Below are 23,499 nucleotides of genomic sequence, written 5' to 3'. Positions count from 1 at the left end.
TGTATTAGCATGGAATCTAATGACTGGATATAATGTGAAAGGAATCGCTCATCGTGACAACTTCTTGTAGAGTTAGTTTGAAGCTCTGCAGACACAGTTTGCAATTAGCTGGTGAAGTTGTGCATTTAGCCTGCTAAAGATTTGAGTATTTTTTGGGGAGTTGCTGGGGATTGAACCAGACCTAAAAGTTAAGGAATCATTGGACTTAGGTTTTTTTAGCTGGCCAGAAACCTGACCCCAAATGAATGCTAATGTGGTGGCATACTTAAATGTATGCACTGAAATGAAGGGGTGGCATACTAAAGAGGGTGTGCATAAAGGTTAGTATGAAATAATTATAAAATAGGTTAAAAATACTTCCACAAATCCACTCCGTGTATGTGTCAGTTTGATTTGTAGTTCTTCTGCCCCCCTAGTGGTCAAAAATGAGTCAATGCAGCTTTAAATGCTTCTTTAAGGTTACTGTATATCGATAAAATAATTGAAACTTCTGTAATGTAGTGATCTAACCAGCCACTACAACATACAAAAACTGTATCCCTGGAGCTGTTTAAACAGATATACCATCTCTTCTACCCCAGGATCCTTCGACAGTGGGACACAGAATAATTCATAGAAATATTTAGTTTCAAATTACGAATGTTCACCCTTTGTCATACATTTTTAAATTCCTTTTAAGGAGTTTAAATGGAGCCAATGGAGATTTTTTTTCCTTTTAACTGTCCAAAGTACCAGGGCCATCCAGGGTTAAAACATGCAGATTTCTGACTAGAAAATGTTCCCATGACGCTGCAAAAAAAATAATCATAAAATCCATGTTTAGGAAATTTAAGTTCTTGTCTTGGGTATTTTCTTTATCTGATTGAACTGGTACAGCTAAAACTATCACGATTCCTTCTTTTTGGCCATTAAAGAATCCCAGATTAGCCCCTGCTGTATGCTGCAGCTATCCACGCCTCCTGGACTGATGACAACGAGCAAAAGCATTTAAACTACACAGGAACAAGCCCGGTGCACTGACTGAAGAAACCTGTGTTGGCTCATTTGTAAAAGTCCCAGGGATCCCTTGGATAAGTCTGGTTATTAAAGTCCCTGTAATACCGCAATCGACAAAAAATCCTTCTAATTATGTAATTTGGGGAGCTAGATACATGTTGCATCTGAAAATGGTTAGGCATATTAATGAATCCATATGAAAGATATTGTCATTTAAGTTTGATAAACTTTACAGAAAATTTGGTTTACATGAGGTGGGTTATGCTCTGGTTCTTACAGTCCAGTCAAATGGCCTCTAAAAAACATTAGATTTTTGTAAAATCTTATTGTGACAACTAACTTTGATATGATATATTGATTTTTTTAAATTTTAGACCAGGTTTTAACAACTTTTATAAGGGAGAAGATAATATGAGGCCATTCTTGATAGTGACTTCTCCAAGTATAAAGAAGTTTCAGATGCTTCTCATTTTGTCTCATTATGTTGCATTTGCTTTTCCAGATATTTACAGTCCATGTAAATGGGGAAGGAGATTACACAAACTACCTCCCTGATTCTATTGTCATCATCTTACCAGAAACTTACAGGAGGGGACTTTTAAATGGATGCCACTTTATTCTGTCTTAATGGTTCTTTTTAGGGACTTTAATAGCAACTACCGCAGTCTGCCGCAGTGTATAAAATATAACTTCCCTATGTGTAGCCTTGATTATCCGCTGTATCAAATCAGATGTAATAGTACTGCACCATTCATATTTCAGTTGAGGGCTTATTTGTGTTCCTTTTTTTAGAAAGGCTTCACAATTATAGTACCACAGGAAATAACTAGTCATATTGTTATTCTGAAGCACAAATTATTTCTAAAGTACATTTTGCAAAGACAAATCTGTGAACTGCATTGCATCTCATATAATGTCCAAATGCGAAGGCAAAGTAAATAAGCGCTGATGACAAAAAAGAACAGTAGTAAGCCAAATATTTGTAAGACAATTTTTTTTGCAGATATCATTCTATAATTTTCATCACGATAGCATATTATTGAGGGATTTATGTGATTGTCATTGGTTCTGCAACTATTCAACAATAAAATAAGTTTGGAAAAATTTAAATTTGTAATGGTTGGGGCTGCTAAATTAAATATCAGTGGTAGATATTATAATGAGGCTAGGTCATAAACGTGTGTACCAAATGTAATGATGATTTATTCAAAAGTTGTCGAAACATTTTGCAAAGAACAAACACAAGCATTTATCCTCCGAAAACGTTGGATATCTATACAACAATTAATGGCAATCCATCCAATAGTTGTCAAGCAATAAATCAGTCTGAACTAAAGTGGCAAAGAAAGATGGATGGCACCATGTTAATGATCCCTTGTTCATTACATTCATTGTAAACTTTATGGGTAAAATAATTAACAGATGGTTAAGTATTTGCCTCAGCAAGAATTAGAGATGGGTATCATTAACATTTTATTGATACTTACAGTAAATGGATACTGGTAGATATCAAGGTTGCTGGTGTTATTTGCTTCGCAGACAACTCCATAATGCATTTAGCCGCATTTTAATCAGATTTAGTAAGTTAGAAGAAATTAAATTTAGTACAGGTTTTTGATACCAATCCCCAGCAGGAATTAGGTAGGTAAGAGATAAGAGAGATTGTTTGCTGATGAAACTCGGCCAGGAGAAGAATAGAAGAAGTCATATTTAGTCATTTAAGGCTCAACTTGATTATTTTAATAATTCTAACCCTCTAAAAATCTACAGGCAAAAGCCAATCCTTTCACCCACTCTTGTCCTTGGTCATATTGTCCAACTCCTTCTAAATAAAATAAAAACATGGGCAACAACAATCAAGGCAGGTCATTACACTAATATAGTATAGCCCGCAGCAAAGTCACAAACAAAGGTCTTTTGAAGCAATGAGATTTAATAAAAAAAATAAAAATAAAAAATCTGCAGTAAATAGTCAGAAACAAGCCTCTGCATGTGAGGAATTGCTGTCCAATTTTTCACTCAGAACTAAAATCATACCTCAACCTATCTCTCTCTCTCTCTCTCTCTCTTAGTGCTCATCCAAACTGCCAAACTCATTATGTCTCAGCCTTGTTATGAAGACTTGACAAAATAAAAAGCCATTATGACAAATGATGAAAGTGCCTTTCTTACAGTAAATTAAGGATGAGTCAGTGATAAACTAGCCATGAAAAACACTTCAGTTAAAATACCAACAAAAGCTATTAAAGCCCTTTGGCGTAGTCCCCTTTCATCATCGAAACAGGTGCTGGACGGTATTTGTCTCCAAAACAATTGCCCTGTCTTTTTCTTTATTTGTGAAAAACAGAGAGCTGAGAACTGAGAACAGCCTTTTCAATTCACCGCCTAACTAAAACATTTTCCATTAGCCTTTTGGGCTTCTTCTCGAAACACTCAATTAGTGAGACTGCATTTTCTCTCAGCAGCAATGCTATAAAGGCACAGTCAATAGTGTAAATGTCAGTCTTATTGCAGTAGGAATTCAGTTTAAAAGTAAACACGGATAACATAAGCTTGGCCCATGGCTGATGGGTAATTAACTATTTACCGCAGGAAATTACTAAGCCCTGTTGTTAACTAAAGCACGACTCAAACCCAACATGCCAAATGCAGAGTTATTTTTAAATTGGATATTCTAGACTTTCATCAGCAACTGTATCAGTTTTGTGTAAAGTTAAAACACCCATCACACATGCCACTGTAGCTGGAAGAATGCATCTGCCTCGTTGGAAATACAATATATTCAATAGACTTGAGTTAGGTTAAGTTATCTTTATTGGTCAATATACACGAGGCACATTGAAATTCCTCTTTTCTCATATCCGATCTCAACTAACCACACTTCAGAGGAGGTCAGAGCGCAGGGTAAGCCATAGTAAAGAGCCCCTTGAGTAGTTTGGGGTTAAGTGTCTTGCTCAAGGACAAAATGGTAGAGATGGTAGGCTCCTTACATATAATACCAGCTACCAATTGTTTTATAAATAACACCCTCCTGTCCGTTGCCGGGGATCGAACCAGCAACCTCATAGTTACTATAGTCTGCCCCTCTTCCTCTAGGCCATCCTACTACAACTACTCCAGCAAGGGATTATGTGCTCCAACACTTGGTCTGTGGGGCGACATAGCAACAGCATGATCAAAATGTCCCCAATGGCCACGAGACATATACGGAGGCCGGGCGACCTTCTACATGAACAGGAAGCTAAGTAATCCCCACTTAATCTCTGATAACAACAAGTTGGTGGTTGGTTATTAAGCTTGAGAGTCCTCGGTCAATATCTGTGTCCCCTGCTGAACGAAACCTCTCAAGAATTATCTTGTGGTTTCAAATGAGTGGTTGTGGTTTTCCTGTGTGTAATGTTGAATCACTTCAGTTGTGCTGCTGTCAATTTTTTTAGCTGTTTTGGTTTGTGAGTTGTGTGAACGTGATGGGCTTATTCTTTAGGTGAATTTTTGGCCGTCCTTTGTATTTTTTCCCCCTTTCGTTGCTGCCTCTGGCCAAGTCGCCATATTTTATGATGCATTCTCAGTTGGCAGGTAAACTGCTGAGATCTTTGTCCAAGCGTCCACCCTTGTTCTCTCTTTGTGTTTGGCTATTGTACGTCATCCCAGCCTTTGGACATTTTGTCAATGTATTATGGAGGACAAAAGAGCACGTAGAAATGATTTTGAAGAGAAGTTGAAGAGAGTTTTTTGAAATATTTTTTCCCACATGGTCAAGGAGAAACAGAGGAGACACATATAGACTTAAAGGTGCTAAGAGGAACTTTTAAATACTGTATTTCTGAAACAGTCTAATTTTTCCTCTGATGATCATAAATAACATGTAACAGCAAACGAGACCATCAGTGCAAAGAATGCTATTTTTATAGAGTGTTTCTTCATGCCTTTGCTCAGGGTGTGAGCTTACCCAGGTGCAACAACTGGCGTAGTAAAAACACTACCGCTTTTGTCCAGAGGGGTTGCAAGAATGAACAAAAACTGAAATTTCCTCGGAGCAACTGATGCTTAACCATGCACATACAGTGTTGTTATATTTTTTCCAATACTCCACTTCTAATGCACTTAGATCAACTAAACGTCCCATGATCATTCTTAGCACTATTCTGAAGGTTATTACAGATGGAACATTATTAAGTGGCAACATTTCATGATAATATTTTTAAGTTACATATTTTACCCTATTCACCTGCAGTGTCGTGTTTTTTTTTTGGCAAAGACTCTGAAACTACAGTAATGCACTTTATTAGAAACAAAACACAACCTGGATGTTGTGACCTTGAGATGTGCTCATGAGTCACAGGCCATTAAACGTCACAAACAGAAGAAAGCCAATTGAGAAAGAGCCCTACAGTGTCTCAGTCACTTATCACAACATGTGGTTCTTACATCTTTTACCTTTTGAAAAATTATTCCACACACACACACACACACACACACACACACAGCTTTTCAAAATCGATATTCTAATCCCTGCAGCCCTGAGCGAGATCCCATGGCAGGTATCGAGGGACTTAAAACCATTACACAATAATGAATCCAAACTCACGTAATTACTGCAGCATGCAGCAGCAACAACCAACAACATCTTAAGGCTTGTGTCTCTGCCGTGAACAGGTGTGTGTGTGTGTGTCTGTGTGTGTGTGTGTGTGTGCGCATGCGTGCGTGCGTGTGTGTGTGTGGAGGATTTTGAGGAGGTTTGTTTGTGTCAGTATGCCCCTGCTGTCCTCCTAAAGGTGCTGGGAGACAGATAAGAAGGAATATGGCCGCAACCCTGTTCCAATGACTGAATGAGCTAAACCTCATCCATCTAAGTCAACAATTTATCAATTGATTTTTTTTAAGCCGCACCACGTAACTAACAGCTCGGCCATGTCTAAATAATTAGCTGATTAGATATCCAAAGCACGTTTTATTTTTTATTTTTGTCGCTAGCATTTAATTTCAAGTAATAAAGACAGGGCTGTACAGTGCGACAGTTTTGATCGCATTTGCTACTGAAATTGATCACGTGCGATGATGAATACAAGTCCATTCGCACTAGTGCTAGTTGATAATGAGGAGAGGCTGTCTTTGAAACACAGAGGAGAGATGCACAACACTGCTTAGAGGCAAGTAAATTATTGAGTCCACCCTTCACCTTGGCTGGTGAAAGATATGTGTCCTCGGGATCTGTGCTCGTGCAGCGATTCTATCGTATAAAAACTTCACCAACAGTAATAACCGGAAGGAGATTACCGCAGTTAAGTTAGCGCGTGTGCAAACAGAACATTTCCTGTGCGCCTTCACGTTAAAAGCCTGTTACTAGCAAAATGTGAGTTGACTTTTATTTTGAAGCCCGTACGAACAGGAAGTTAGCGCTTCACAGCCCTGCAGTGCTCTAGCTTGAACGGCAACTCATTCAGCTGCAGAGAAAAAAAAGTCAACAGTAGTCTAAAAACAAAGTTTGAAATAAGCCACTGAAGAACAACTTCCAACACATTCACAACAACCTATATCCTAAATTGTACCAATATGTATACTTATTTATTTAATAGGCTATGTTTAATGTTTTAAAGTTTGGTTTTAATTAACAAGGACATGTTCTAAAAAAAAATATTATTATTAATATAATAATTATATGTATAATATACAAAACATATATAGATATATATATTATTTTTATATTTTTATGGGGAAAAATAATTCTGAATCAGCAAAAAATTGCAATTGGCAGGTTAGATTCTTTTGTCTAAATTACAATCAGTGCACCCCTATTCATTCTTCTACAATTATTACTGCACACACTAGGATATAATATTAATTGAGAATCTCAAATGAGACCAAGATGACAGGCTCAAAGGTAATTACAGTGAAATGCAAGGGTTAAGCTTATGCAAGTTTTCGATCATACTTTGTGTGCTACCAAATTTATTTTTGTGCTACTGAATTTTTTTGCTTGCTAGCACCAGTGCTACCACCTAAAAAAATAAGCGTACAGCCCTGAATAAAGAGTTACCAAATTTGCATAATTATCTAAACGTTTATTATATGTTTAGGAAACGTTATACGTTTTTGATATAAAAAATAACTAAGTAATCAACTGGCGAAGTTTCATGATAATATCTAAAATAAATATTTGACCCTATTCATCTGGAGTGTCTCGCCTTCAGTGGTCAAACATGGGGTAAAATTTGCAGATTTATTTTTCAAACAAAACTGAAAAATGCAATTTCAAACTGCATCACACTCTTTAATGACAGGATATTTTCATGAGCTTTTATCAGCGTGAGAGAAAATACGTGCGACTGACACATTTTTCTCTTCCTTCACCTGTGTGCCGAGAAAATGGGTCAGAGACTAGAGAGAGATTAGAAAAAAAGATGATGCATGGCCGTGTAGGCGAAAGTATTTTAACTCTAATATAATGAAAAATGAGAATAGCACGGATAGGTCTCGAGATGAAATGCAACACACGTCCCTTCCTTTTGAATCTCTCCCCCTGTATCTGTATGTGTGCAAAGCTATAGCACTCTCTCATGTGTGGGATAATGTAGCAGAGATGAAGAAGTGAAGGTATATCGTCTCAATCACGGCATTAAAAAGGATTTACATTAATGAAACCTGGCTGAAAATCCACATTGTAAAAAAAGGGGAATAGGAACGGTATCTTCTTTTTTTTAAGAATAATTTATCATAAGAATATGGATTTCTTATGGATAAGTATTTGGAGCTTATGGTTGCAAAAAAAAGAAAAAAGCATAAGCAGGATTCATGTACACGCCAGCTAGAATCACAGTTGGACAGATATTCAATAAGCAATCACTTCCTGGGGGAAAAAAAATGAGAAAAACATCCCATCCCTGTGCACTTCTGTGTCCCCATTCAAACCAGCACACTGCAGAGGGGAAAGAGGGATTCCTCAATTTGTGAAAGCCACTCAGCCCTGAAGAATAAGCGCCTCTCCTCTCCTCTCTCTCTGCCTATGCACAGTAGAAATACACCATGACTCATTCTTCAAGCTGGCTATTGTCAGTACGCTTTCACACAGAGCCAGCGATGCCCGAATGCTTAAAGCGGCGAACAGCACGGCCTGTGATAAAAAACAACATGGTCTCATCATAAAACTTTTAGTTGTGTCAAATGAAAATGAGACAAAATTACTAATGTTGGTTAATGTAGCCTAAAGTTGTGGTATATTTTTTTTATCCTGGTTACTGTGGTAACAGGAAAAAAAGATTAATATCAACAGTCCTAGAGCAGCTATTCTTTCTTTGTGTGAAATAAGCGGAATATTTGGTGCAGAGCAGTTGTATCTGTCTGTACACTGTAGCCAAATAAACCTGCACTAGTCTTTTTAATTATATTTTCTGGGGAATTTTCACACTTTATTAGATAGTTCAGAGGCAGGGTTAGGGGTTAAGGTACATGGGGAAAGAGATGGGGAAATGACAATGGTCGCTGCATGGCCAGAATCAAACTAATAGTACTGTGGAACCACTGGAATACCAATGCAGTGAGTCCATATAGTACCTGCATTGTTTTAATATAGAAGATGTTCAATTGCAACCATGATGATCATTTTATATTGTACACAACAGCGGGACTAAGCATTGGGCAATATAAAAATTATACTATGGAATTTCATGACACAATAAGCTTAATATAAACAAAATGATTGAAAATCATGATATTATCTTGGTATTCAATCAAAATATTCCTTCAACTCTCAAAATGCCTCTAAAACATATGGGAGTCAGTTTATTTTGTTGAATTTTGTGAAAAATAAAATATGTTTTGCTAGTCCAGGCAAGAATGGCAGACTCCACCACTGACAATGAAAACTCGGTATACAGTTAAAAAAAATGTCAAACATAAAACCATAAATAGCATAACATTTGGGGTTTGATCTCATGAAAATCATAAGAATTATAGAAGTTCCTGCCATGGTCTGTGGTGTAGGCACGCCCATCTTGAGGAATGGAGGGCCCCATTGTTAGAGGCCTCAGTATTACGTTACGCTGTTTATTTGCCCAGTGGCTGCTCTATGACCCACGCTGACAAATGAAAGTTTTTTCTCTGTCACACCTGCTAGCAATGTGTCAGTTTCGGCACCTATGGATTCTATATATACACCACACACACACACACACACACACACTGCAGCACACGAAAAAACAGTGAAAGAAATTATCCGTCATGGCAGTGTGTCATGAGAGATGAGGAAAAAGTGCAAACACACACACACACACGGACAATCAACTGCCCAAATCTGCCATGGGCGATTTCTGCTCTCTCCACACTCGGACAAAGACACAAAACACTGAGTGAATAACAGTAGATGAACAGTAAGACAAACGGTAATCTAAGAAAATAAAATACTTATTTTTCCACCTGTGGACTGTTTCAAAAGGCTCCCTAAAAAACTACGTTTATTGTAATTTTTTTGTATTATGTATATTGTGGATTATTCTGTCCGTCTATTCTGGTCCTTTTATTGTGATGTGTTCCTCATTTTTACATACTGCTGTTTTGTCCCCTCCACTTTATGTTGTAATGTGTTTTGCATTATATTTACTATTATTTCTTTTTTATCTTTTTTAAATGCTTGTGTTCCATATAAAGCACTTTGTAACATCTGTTTATGCTGTTTATACAAAAGTGCTATATAAATAAAATATGTACTTACTTACTTACCTCTAGAGAATGGAATTATGGATATATAGTGGTATACAGTATGCTGGTCTTTTACTGTCTCATCTATTATGCATTAATTACCAAACAAGTCGGGTGTGAAATTGTCCTCACAGTCGTCTCTGTTTGGTCGCTATTCTTTCAATTGAGTATATTTATCGTTCAGAAATTGAGATAATAGCTTCGAATTGATTCCAATTTAAACAATTTAAAATGTGTTTGTGTGTACCAAGCAGATTTGAAATGCTTTATATGGAGAAAGAGCTTCTGCTTTCTGGCATTGTTTTGTTCCAGCCAGGTCTTAACTGCTATATATGGGAAAGGTGTTGTGTGTGTAGCGTTTGTACATTAACCTATCATTACCCACATTATTTCTTATTATAAAGATTAGTGTAATTGCCATTAATCAAACAGGCCGGCTCCGAGATTACTGGCATCAGCCTCTTCTCTGTTATACATTGGAAGGCGCTATACATCGGGGAAATCTGCTCATTCTCACAAGTTGGCAGGAACCTGATTTATGAAAAATACGAAAACGGGAGCACTTGGATTCTGAATGAACTACATTGTTTTTTTCAAGCTTTGGTCAATTTTGTGGTTTCTGCTTCCATAACATGTCTTCTTTTATACTAGTATAAATAAAAGGTCCAACATTTACATCTAGGTGCTTATCCTACTAAACCTAGTCTGGTTGCGTCTGTTTATTTCTACTATACAACCATCTTTAACAGCCATTATCTCAACAGTAGTTTTTTTTAATAATCTGAATCTGATGTTGTTAATTGTCTGATGTACGTATGATACATTTTCCTCTTAAAAACCTGCCAAAAAATTAATTGTAAGACCTGTACATAGTATTTTTTTATTTATAAAATGAAAAAAGGCTGAATCCAATGTATTTTGCATGAACTAAGTGTGAAAAGAAAGCACACTAAACACAGAGGCCAAAGTATCAGTTACATAATATTTAATGAATGATACTCCGCTTGGTTTCCGGTGAATCCCTCGACTGCGTGGGCACGACCGACTCCGCCACTTACAATGAAAACCACTTTAATTATTGCCAGTCTGACATTGGCAGCACTGCGGCTATGGGACCATAATAAGCATAAGTCATACTCACATTTTTTACAGTTTCGGTATAATATGTACTCATTAAAATTGTACTGTCCAGCTGTCCAGAGAGAAGAGGGCAGCTGACATGTCGATAGGCCCATCTAATTAAATTATGAATGATTCCTGTGCACTTATAGCTTTGAGCTTTACGAGCAGAAGTGAGTGCTTCAAAACTTGCATTTGCCCTGGGTTTTGCCTCTCAGGATATGTATAGGCTAACACCCTTCTCTGATTGGTGGAGAAATACTGCATATGTATCTATGCCTGTGGGAAAAAGGGTTAAGATGTCGATGCGTTGCTTTGTTTACAGTAAATATTGATCTGAAAAGATGCTAGAATTGAACTGCGGAGATGATTATGGCAATAAGGACAGGGCTCTTTTCAGAAAACATAGAGACAGCATAATTATATCTAAATAAGGTTTCTATCAATTTGAACTACATGCTATTTTACTGCCATTCATTTATAAAACATGATGACTAATTTCATTGTAGGATGTTATTTGCTAGATTGTTATAAATCTATAAACACATTAGCGTAAGTGATGGTGTAATTGATTTGTTGACAAAACTAATCTACACAACATTTGAAGATATGCAAAAAAAATGTTTAGTACAAATTAATTAAATCTGATTAAGTTAAAAAGAAATGCAAGGACAAAAGACAAAGCTGGTTTCTTTACTTCAAACTTGTGAATGTCTTTCTCAAAATAGTAAAAATAAACACAGTGCATTAGCAGATGACTGAGATGTGCGCCTGGCCTTTGGAACCAGAGCGAAATGTTCTTTTATTTGTTTTATCCAAGACAAACATTTAATTGTTTTAATTTTTTTTTTATAATTCGGCGCAGCTTCAGCCTTCTGCTATTTGTGGCCAACTCAATCTGCTGGGACTCATTTGAAATGTATTTTGAAAACATATTAATTTTATTTTATTTCAAATAATAATTTTCACGTTTTTTTTTGGTTCTTTTGCAATATGTTGGCATAGACACATTTCTACATAAAACATAAAAGCGCACTACACCCTCTACAGCTGTGATTAGCAGTGGAATGTATTCATAAACAACTCTCTAATTAGAGACAATTTCCGACTCATAAATCATACACCTGCTGCTCCGGCTCATTCATCACCTGCCCGATTCAGCTGGTTGAAGTTACAGGAAAATACTCAGGGAATAATCTGCAAAACACTGTATACCTTGTTAAATTTGTTAAATGACTACATCATGTTTTTCCTCTTGATCGTGTTATTTTAATGTATGTAATGCCACTGTTTACTGTTAACAGGAAACACTTTGAATAAAAGTTAAACATAAGTGCCCAAATGTTTCAGTTGAGGATTCTACTGCTAAGAAAAAAACCTGGACGTACAGCAGAAGGTATCGAAAACCATGCGCAATCACTGAAAGCTTACCTCATGTAGATGGGCCCTACAATGTTGTTGCAATTCCTCAGAATTCCTTATGGGGGCAACAGAAGTTACGCACTATAGCTTTAAAGCCCAACACGATACATGTCACATGAAACACCCAACCTAGCAACATGTTACTCCTTCTCTGGCTTTACATCTACAGACAAGATCAATTATTTCAGAGTTGGTTTCGGTCCTTTGATAGGACTAATCCTTTAGATTCATTACATGTATACTTAATTCAGAAAGGCTTATCCCGCACAAGATATACTTTAATCAACAAGCAAACTTGCCTTGCGGGCTTTTGCACCTTTGATAAACTAACTGAAAGTCTGCAGGCCAAATAAAAAAGTATCTGAAATTATGCAAAAGTTGTACCAAATCTGTTCCTTTAAGTTTCTAGTCTGAGGCAGATGGTAGCCTATGGTAAAAGTCACAGCTTTAATGCAATCACCATACACACTGATGAGCGGCTTCACACTCTTGACACACACACACACACACTTATTCAGTGATTTGCACACAGTACTGTCGATCAAGCTGTTCACATAAAACAACATGAGGAGTAAATCATGCAGCAGACAGAATCCAGAGAAATCCACTAAAAGGGAAAAGAGACTGTTGGCATGGACTGTATTACTGGCCACATGTCAACCCCTGGCAGCTTGAGACTGGCCCACCCTGGAGTGTGTAAGCCCAGCTGAGGCGTTAGGAGGGAGTGGGCCAAACTCACGGTGCGTTAAGCAGTAATAGAACAGCAGTCTGCCCTGTGATTTTATGCCTTCCAATCCAAGTGTGTGACATTCTGTTTCATGAATTCTAATGATGCTTTGGGTGAGCGGTTATCACTACGTCTGCCATATAGTGATGCTGATGATTTTCAACGTGAACATAGTGGAGCGTTAAGCTGCTTAAGAACAGGATATTTCCCTCAGGAAAGTTGTCAGGGACCAAAGTGAAGCTCAAACAGACAGTTAATATATTGGACTGATATTCACAAGATAGACATGAAGACAACTCCAAATGTATCCTATAATCTTACCTCAACTTCAGCTATTTTTTTCAACTTCAATGCCATGTTTTAATATATTGAGGGATATATTATTGACACTGCCATGTTCAATGTTAATGTGAAGTATGTCCATACGACTTGTAGGGTATTAATTAAAGTAATTTAATTTAAGGCACTGCTTTATAGCTTTTACTTTACACTTATGCATTATGTTTTCAGGTTGTCTGTCCGTCTGTCTGTCTGTCTGTCAGTCAGTCTGTCTCTACATAGGTCTGTCTGTCCGGCCCAAGTTTCCACAAATGTCAACTTCCACTCAAGGATAAAACTGATTACATTTTGGAGGTCAAAATGTCAAGGTCACTATGGCATCAAATCTTGTGAGCACCTCTCAAGCTAATTAAGTTACATACAATACAAATACAATAAGAAGTCAAGTTAAACTAACCTGTTTTTATCATGTACTGTATATACATTGTCTCTTGTGCATTTTGTTGTCCCCCAAAAAAAGAGATGGTAAGGTTACAGCATGCTGCTCAAGCTGCTTACAGGCGTGAATCACTGCTGTGACAAAACAACCACTGGTGGTATTCACAAGAAAACACACCATACGATTTCTTTCCCTTAAATCGATGATGCGCCTAGCAAATTGGTGGCGTGTAAAGGGGCTTGAAATAAACAGAATAAAATCATACAGGACAAATGTGTTCACGGCGGACACACACATAGCTGCAGATGTCTGGGGGCGACACCAGGATGATCTAATGTGTGACTGTGGAGGGGACTATAGGGTTGGAGGGATCGGAGGGGTGGAGGTAGCAGAGTTAAAGGTGGAGCTCTTTCCCTTTCAAGTTGAGGTTAAAAGGCTGGCGACCTTGGCTTTTAAAGGTCCCCCGGGCGGGACTCGTAAACAGGTGTTACAGCAGCTGGAATGGAACGCTTCCTGACGGCAGTGTGTCACAGGGGGGGCTAGATGGATTGCGGAGAGGGGGGTGGGTGGGGGGCCGTAACCTCAGCCCCACAGGGACAGGGAGTGTGCATTCCTTCACACTAATAGGCCCATTTGGCAAATAAGAAGTTATGGAAATGAGCGAAGGAGCAAATCAGTTTTAATGGGCATCACATTTACTGGTGCATGTATTATGTTATTATCAGATGCTGAGTTAAGTTTTTTATGCATGACAGTGCTCATCAAATCAATCACATTAGAGCTAATGGCTGTGGCCTCAAGTTAGTTGCTAATATTTTAGGTCAATATTTCATGCATTTTATTGTAATTGGACTATGTTAATGCTGTTTTAAGTTTAATAGGACTCACACAACTTTTTATAGAACTAAATCGTCAACAGGGGGGAAACTAGCCTGGTGCTACCAGACCATCGTACTTCATTTCATTTGTACAGAAGGTCTGGAAGTGCTGTAATTGGCAAACGTTCACTCACTTGGAGGCGGGTGTCTGTTGAAGTTTAAAACAATTGGATCTGCCCAGTGCCACTCTGGATTAGCCAACCAATCGCATCACGTTTGGTCAGACGTATGTCATGAGCCGGCTTCTGGCGGTGCGTTTCAGTTGTGCAGGGAACTCGGAAATTTCCGACTTCACTACATATTGTAGTCTATGGATCTACCGTACCTGGCAACATTAACTTGCTAGAGCCTAACGTTAAGTTATTTGGATGAGAAAGGTTGTAGGCGTCCATACTTTCCCGAGCAGATGCACTGGAACACAGACAGGTCGGAACTCGGAACTACCAAGTCGGAAATTTCCGATTTCCGAGTATAAAGGAACGCAGCATTCAACTGAAACACGAGCGCGACTTCGACGTCATCGTTCTCAGCCACTCGCTCTGTTCGCTGATTGGACCGGCAGAAATCTGCCTGAGCAAGAACCCATGAATACACCGCACACCCAGACTGACTACTGAAGTGAAATGAAAATTGAGCGGAAGTAGGTAGGCGGGCGGAGCCAGGCTAGGGGGAAACTGCACTGCATTGAAATAGAATCACCTTGTTATGAGAGAGGCGGGTTTAATTTGTTAGGTTTTAAGGCTGCACTAAAAGACACTAGACAGTGGTTGATATTTGTTTTGATATTTGTTGCAAAAAATAAGGTTGGAGACAAGGCACATTGAAATTCGTCTTTTCGCATATCCCCTCTCTAGTCACCACACTTCAGAGGGGGTCAGAAGGCAGGGTCAGCCATAGCACAGCGCCCCTGGAGCAGTTCAGGGGTCAAGTGCTTTCCTCAAGGACACAATGGTAGAGATGGTGGGTTCAGTACATGTAATACCAGCCACCACTAATATTACAAGTAACAACCCCCTGTCCGGTTCCGGGGATCAAACCAGCGACCACATGGTTATTGGTGGGCCTCTCCTACCACCCATGTGTGACTGATGGTTAAAGTTAATACTCACTCAGTTCTGCGATGCTGCCGACCCGTGTTGCGAGCAGCGACTGTTCCAACGTGCGGAGCTCGGCCTGGGTGTAACCCTGACATTCTCCACCCCGCCCTGAGCGCTGTGTGTCCCTGTGCAAGTTCAGACTGTCGGGCAGGCTCAGCACACCTGCACACAGAGAGAAGAAAAGGGGCCATAAGGTCAAATACAGGAGAGAGATTTACAATACCCAAAAGTTTGAATCCAAAGCACTTTTCTGCCTCTCAGTTTTTTGCTGAGGTCAAATGTTTCACCAACTGTGAAAAAGCAGGGGAATGCAAACTGTAAATAGAATTATATATTTATTTGTATATCTAGCAGAGCAGGAGTACTCACAAATCAGCACTTTGAGTTGAACGCTGAATACAGAGTTGGCTAAGCTGGATGAAAAACACATAAATCTCATCGGCAGTTAGTGAGCAAACATTTGCTTAAATGATTAAACGTGGAGAGACAGAGTCGCAGGTTAGTAGCAAACATTGTTTCTGATTAAAACATCACAGCTGGCATCATGGACATAAACAAAGACAGCATATTTTGATAAACAGGATGCTGATTTAGTTTAGTTTTCACAAAATTTTCTTCTAACAGGACTTGTAGTTCATAGCTTGAACTCTGACTGAGCCAATAAGGCTGCTAGCCAAATCTGTAACTCGACACACACCTTCAAATTAAAAGTGCCACATTGGACATAAAAAAGTGTTGAATTGTGTATTTTAGTTTTGCATCGTGATGTGATCACAGGTGTGTTGTGGGAGCTTTTTTGTTGGTCTGTTTCCTGTCTGGCTTTGTTTAAGCGCGGAGACTGCCTTGTGATAGATGAGATATTGAGTTGTTGAGAATGGAAAACAACACCCTGTCGAGTGCTAATTCTTATAATGACACAGCACAGGGGAATTCAACAAAACGCTGATTACCAAACATCCAGGAACTTAGTCTTTTATTTTTTTATTCTCTGCTACACGTTCAACATTTTTGTGCCCCCTCCGGAATAAGCTTTCAGAAGCTCACACGTCCTGCAGTGTATCATTGAATTATTTCACAATGATAAGATGATAATGTGTACATAAGTAGATGGTTTTGTTAAGTTTATTTTGAACATGTGAGAAAACAGCAATAAAAATAATATTATATACCAATATATTTAACCAATATAACATATCCGAAAAGAAGTAGTAAGAAGTATACCCATTTAAAGGTGCTCCGAGGAACTTTCAGTTTGTGTTCATTCTTGCACCCCCTTTGGACAAAAGCGGTAGTGTTGTTACTACGCCAGCAGTAGTTCCTGGTCGACAAAAGTATTAAGAAAAACTATATAAAAATAGCAATCGTTGCAAAAAAATACAGTGTTTCAGAAATATTTAAAAGTTCCTAGTAGCACCTTTAACTATTCAACTTATGTAACTAACTAAAACTAAAACTTCTAAACTCTGAATTTGAATGTGATTCCAGCACATGAGACAAAAGACCCACCCAGGCAGTGGCACAGTGTAGCCGGCTCAGGAGCCTCATTCTGGGGGAGTTTTCCCCTCAATGGAGAGGAAAGGAAAAGCTCCAGATTCCTCCCACCAGGCATGTCCGCTTCCCACAGCGTCCCAGCCCTAAGAATTCCGGTATTCCCCGGTCACTGACCCGCTCCTTCTTACTTCCCACAGCCTGTTTTTTCCGGGGAGGTCAACTTTATTTGGAGCCGCAAATAATGCTTTTAATAGCTTTATTTTGCTTCTATTACTGTATTGATGGAACAGCTGGTAATAGGGTGTGTCTCAACAAGGGGATATTCCTCAAGGGAGATTTGGGATGTTGAAACGAAAATGGCTTTCCAAGAATATAAAAATTCCTCTCGTAAACTAGGGGGGTTATACCGGGCCATGTTTGAATAATGTACTTAAAAGGTGCTAAAACGGAGCATTACAAACAGAGGGTTAAAAAGGCTGGAAAAAGGTGATGAATTAATAGGCAGTGTGAGGAAAAACAATGTTTGTTTTTACAATAAGCCACTTTTAGTAAACCCCAAAAATATTGGGGGCGTCTTTAGCTCAGTTGGTAAGGCGTCCCCCTCCCGGGCCGGGCCCAGCAGCAGACCCGGGTTCGATTCCCACCCGCGGTCGTTCTCTGCATGTCACTCCCCTCTCTGCCCCATTTCACCTCTGTCTCTCTGCACTACCAATAAAACATAAAAATGCCCAAAAAAATATCTTTAAAAAAAAAAAAAAAAAAAAAAAAAAAGACGCATCTTGCTGTGCCCAAAGCATAATATTTTGCTTACTAAACCTCTGTAAAAAAAAATAGCAGAAGAGCTTTATGACTCAGCAAAAGCTATATGTGAGTCAGTGAGGCCATAGAACAGTCACCATATAATAAGTCATATGACAACGAGATACAACACACAAGGATTTAGACCAGCATGCAATGTGATTGATTCATATTGTGCGTTGTAAAGGTTAAAAGAATCAGCTGCATTGGTAAACAATTCCGATATTGCGTGAGATTTGTAAAAAAGCAGATCCTTCCAAATAACCTGTCTGCACCTATCCGTGTGCCTCTCGGGAATATATGCATGTTCCTAACTAAACTAAAGGTTAAGGATCCAAAGAGATTCAGGCAGTATTTTTCAATAAAAAAGTCTATGAAAATGCAAAGTAAACATCGTATCAGCGTTGCCTTGATGAAATATGCCCAGCACTGCAAATGTCTATAGGGAAAGCAAAGCTCCCGAATAAGTGATGTTGAAATTATTCTGAAAGAAGACTTGAGGCAAATCCCAAATTTCTGCATCTCCTGACATAGAGTGAAGCGGATAACTCTCTTCAACAACCTCGAATCAAGCAAACTATTTTGGCATTCAAGGCTACTGGCGATTTTGCACTTGAGTGAAATGGGGGAGGGAAAACATTTGAATAATTTACAGAGATTTCCGTAATCAAGGACAATACCATCTCAGCAGTAGCCCCAACTTAATTTCCCCCAACTTTCTTTTTCAATCTCTTTCTACCACTACCACCCTAACAGTTCTTATATGATAATCCTGGGATGCCATGGAGGCTTTTGCTGAATTATTCATCCCGTCAAGATCAAGACGTATAAACAAGACTGCAGCTCTTTCATTCCCCACCTCTCGCTTCCTTTGCGTGTTATCTCTCGCTAACACTTGGCTTCTACGGATAGAAAAAAGACATATTTGATCCTAGGTGCGGTTTGTGCAATATAAACTTCAGAGGGGGAGAAAGCAGTGAGCCTGAGAGGATGGGGATGATGACAGAAATGTCTCATTAAAGCTAGAGTGCGTAACTTATGTTGCCCACATGAGGAATTCTGAGTAATAACAACAACACTGTCGTCGCATCTACGTGAGGTAAGCCTTTGGTGATCACGCATGGACTTTATTTCTCCTGCTGCACGTCCAGTTTTTTTCATTGCAGTAGAATCAACAACTGAAACATTACTCTGGCCGCTCCTTGGGATTTTACTGAGCTCCTGCGCCAGTGTCGGGAGGCGACACCAGTTTTTAAACGCTGCCATACTGAGAGAGAGAGTTTGTGGAGCTGATCTGTCAATTTGTTTGCCGATGAATTGAATGTAACCCACATTAATTTGTATATGGAAAAGTTACGCACCACAGCTTTAAAAACATGACTAGCAACATGGGACTCTGTAATGTGACTTATAACCTCATATTTCTGTGTCAATTCAACTACAGGGCCCCGGGGGCAATTGGATGAGATCATCTCTATAAATACGTATACTTGAGAAACGGCCTAATTCCAGATAAACAGTTATGACGCGCATTTATTCTATTTCGGGGCCTCCTTTCATTTCAATCGCCGTCGGGCAGATGAAGATGGAGAATGGGTGAAAAGGTCAAGTCTACGTTAGCGTTGCACCAAAATCCCCTGACACATCTCGTCACAAACCGCTGCCGCTCAATCAAGGCGTCATAAATAATGTAGAGAATATTGACTTATTGAGCTGTAGTGTGCAGGTGTATACGCACGCAACAGATGACATTGGGTGTGGGAAAAAATAAATCGTTTGAGAAAATGAATTTTTTGCAAAGAAGCAGAGGATCAAGATTAGAAAAAGACAATTCATCTAATGGCCCATAAAAAAAGCAATTTCTATAAGTCTCACGGCTTGAAAACTGTGAAACAAAGAAGGTATTCTTTGATATTGTCCAGCTTGTTTGATGTTTACGTGAGTCTGATGAGCTGAAAAGAGTTTGAGAAGAGGCAAAACAACTATGGCTTCTTGTTAGCGTGTTTGAGCTAAAAAACTAAAGATAGGAAGTTTACTACCTAAAAAGTGTTCATTTATCCATTTTACCACGTAATTAAATTAAAAAGTTAATAAAAGTAAAAAAAAAAAACATTTTTAGATGACAAAATCAACAGAATACAGTAAACATTTTGAATTATATACACAGTTCTAGCACTGGTTGGTGTGTTATTGCTGCTCTTTCCACCAAGATAACAGGTGAAAACTCAGAACAATTTGCTCCAAAACTGCAGGGAAACAAATCAGCACTTGACAAGATGAGTTTAATGGACCGAAGGCTGCAAACCTTTTTAACAAATCATTAATCACAGTGTTCACTGAATATTGATAAAGGTGAATGTATAAGCATGACCTGCCAGCTTTGTAGTTTCTATCAAAAAACACTCGGATGGTCTTCTAACGTCATTGTATCAACTCATTAATTTCATCCAGGAAGTCAACAAAACAGTCGTGATTTTTCCAGGCCTCATAATGGAGACACTCTGAAAAGATTTAATGCAATAGAGCAGCGTGTGTTCCTTGGAATGAACAACAAGACAATCAGCTAATAGCCTTGAAAGCACTTCACTAAACAACTGGAGTGTTTTGCCAGGTCCAACACATCAACAGAGAGGGAGATGAATTTGAATTTAAAGAGACACCGACAAGATTTTCATTATTCCACCTTCCTAAGCAGCACACACACAAACACACACAGTTTCACAGGTGACAGTTCAATGTGTTTGTACAGAGGTTTGAGGGACACAATGCTGCCGGTTTAATTGCGAACCTTGACATTTTGAATTTCTAGCTTTATTTATTTTTTCTAAAACTAGACACCTTTTGCCTGAAACAGTAGGTAAAAAAGATTGCTATATTTGTGCATTACTCAAAGCGAAATTGGCTTGTTATCCTTGTTGTTTTCTCTGAGTTGGTGCCGGAGACAATACATCATAACTCCCCGTATCTCCACTATGCAAACTTTACTGAAGATTCATGACAAAATATTCACAACAAGCTTATTTAAGGTGAATTTTTTTTACATGTTATTTTATTGTCATATAAAGGGCGAAAAATTTCATTCAGAGTTTTTCTGCTTGGCAGGCATGTTTTAGAATTGCTTTTTTGTCGAAAATACAAACATACTCAAATGTACCATCACATAAGACAAAGAAATAATAACCCTTAAGAAGCTGAAAACCGATGATATAGGGGCATTACTTCTTAGAAAATGTAGTTTTTAAATTTAATTCATAACTAAATATAATACAAAAAAGTCACATGCCAACAAAAATCCCACTGAGTTTATTGCAGACTAGTCAACACAAGGACTAAATTGAATGTCAGCAATATTACATTCTTATTATAAACAAATCCGTAGTTTCCATCATCTGGGGCTCATCAGTGGGAGTTCAATTAGAGAAGCAGTTGTCAAATGTAAATGTCATTCCTTTACTTTTATTGTTCCAAAAATGTTTAAAATGTCAAGGCTATTTTCAATAGTTAGCCTAACTAAACAAAGAAAAAAGAAAAGAAGAGGAATTTGATGACGACATGGATGATGTAGCATATTTGATTTTTAAGCAGCCCCCGTGCACTCTGAATGACGTGTCAAGGTCAAACTAATGTCCCAACACATGGGATGGCTCAGCTCTGCTCAGCTCAACTCCCCTTCTGTTTTTCTGCAGGAATGTCCAATCGATTTTCTTGTGGCGAGAAAAAGTGGCGCTCTCCCATTTGTCGGTGAGAAGAAAACTCTGGCGGAATATTAACAGGTAGTTGCCATGGCAACAAGGCAGGGGACTGCTGCCTATAACAGCGTATGGTGTGATGAAAAAAGGAAGCATTTATCTTGTCTTTTTTTTCTTTTAGTACCATTCTTTTTTATGTACTGTAGAGAAAAGCACACACAAAAGAATACACAAACTCGTGAAGGCTGTGGGTTTTTTAAGCCCCAGAGCCGCATCAACATGGATGACCAGCCATCCAGCAAAAAGCATCTCATCATAGTGGGATGATTCAGTTGGGTAATTGCTGCATGTAATGTGTAGTATACCACAGAGACATTTATGCTCTCATCAATAATGAATGAATGTACTTGTGACTCAGACCACATTAGCAGCGAAATGGCCAAAATGATTAAAAAAGACGACCCAACCGGGCTAACTGCAAATGTCAGCCATAGAAGAATCATGACCCAGCTGTTGGAAAAAGCCCACAGGGGTGAAAGAAAGAGCGAGTGTGAGTGGACACAAGAGTTTTGCAAATATGTGCTGGAAAAAAAATCAAGTTTTAATACACAGCCTAAGCTCTGTAAATAAAAAAAGGCATGTTGCTAGCTCCCGTGGGCCCCTTTTGTTAACATATTGTTTGTTCACATATCAGTTTACAGAGCCTAGGCTGTGTATTAACTCCAGATTTTTGTTCAGCACAGACACACACAAACAGTACGGTAGTGGATCGTGAGGAGATATTCACTGGTTTTGACAACAAGCGTTCTCCAGAATCGCTGACTCCAACTTTAATGCTCCAATTGACACAAAACTTTCTACTGCTATGGTGTTCTGTCAGCTCCATGTTTCCCATTTTCGGGATTTCTGCCCTTGAAATATTGGCTGGGTCATTCCAGCCTTCAAGGAATTGCTTATTTGGGAACAGATCGCTTTCTTGCTGAGAAAAATCAATACCACTCTGATACGGTATTTGTGCGTTACACATAAAGCAACAGGCAACAGCAGTAGACCGTTAGCTTAGCTTCATCCATAATGAATGAATGTACTTGGGACCACATTAGCATTGACGTGGCCTAAATGATAAAACGACCAGAAACCCAACTGGCTAAATGCGAATGTCCACCGTCAGCTTTTGGTAAGAGCCCAACAGCAGCGAAATAAACTACTTTAAATGGACACCCAACAAAACTTTATTCACTGCAGGCCTGTTCATGACAATGGTGAGAAAGCCTAATTACTGTAGTTATAAATGTTTTAAATGTCCTCTAAGCTTCGAGGCTCCCAGGTTGGGTAGTAGCTTTTTGAGCCGTGTAGCTTGTTGATGTCAGCGACTAAACCAGTGTTACTGACTAACAAAAAATATACAAGCTATATCAGGCTTCACTATATTGTCACACAAAGTAAGTGTGAAACATATTTGCAATTTGAATGAGGATTGATACAGTTTAATGCAATGATTGTTGGGTTATTTTGTAAATTAAAGTGACTGCGAGTTATGAAACAGTGTCATTCTCCTCTGATGATCATAAATGACCTGAAACAGCAAACAAGACAATCAGTTATTTTTATAATCCTTTATAATAATGTCATTATTAATACCTTCGCCTTGGTCGGATTCCCCGCACACTTAGGTTAATCGTTTTACAGCAGGCAGAACAGAACATCTTGTGTATGAACGCTACTAAATCAAAGTTTACTTTACTTCACCATCGTTATATTACCATTATTAATCTTAGTCTCAAATACAGTACATACATTGCCTCATCGCGATGCATATACTGCGGTCTCTCTTTCACTCGCTTCCTAAACAAATGCACTTGCCACCAGC

The 23,499-nt window shown here is 38.6% G+C and overlaps 1 protein-coding gene across 1 annotated transcript in view; it reads right to left on the bottom strand.

Moving 5' to 3' along the window:
• btbd11a (BTB (POZ) domain containing 11a) overlaps window positions 1-23,499 on the bottom strand; it is a gene marked incomplete at both ends in the record, with an annotated part of 190,793 nt that overhangs the window by 38,734 nt on the left and 128,560 nt on the right. Inside the window, one exon of the mRNA XM_080050896.1 lies at window positions 15,664-15,813. Within this exon, the coding sequence (XP_079907022.1) occupies window positions 15,664-15,813 (150 nt within the window). The remainder of the gene's footprint in view (window positions 1-15,663; window positions 15,814-23,499) is intronic.

The sequence above is a fragment of the Ammodytes marinus genome (genome assembly GCF_949987685.1).
Source record: "Ammodytes marinus genome assembly, chromosome: 22".
Taxonomy (NCBI): Eukaryota; Metazoa; Chordata; class Actinopteri; order Uranoscopiformes; family Ammodytidae; genus Ammodytes; species Ammodytes marinus.
Note: the sequence above shows the minus strand (reverse complement) of the source record. Positions and strands in the feature narration are given on the sequence as shown.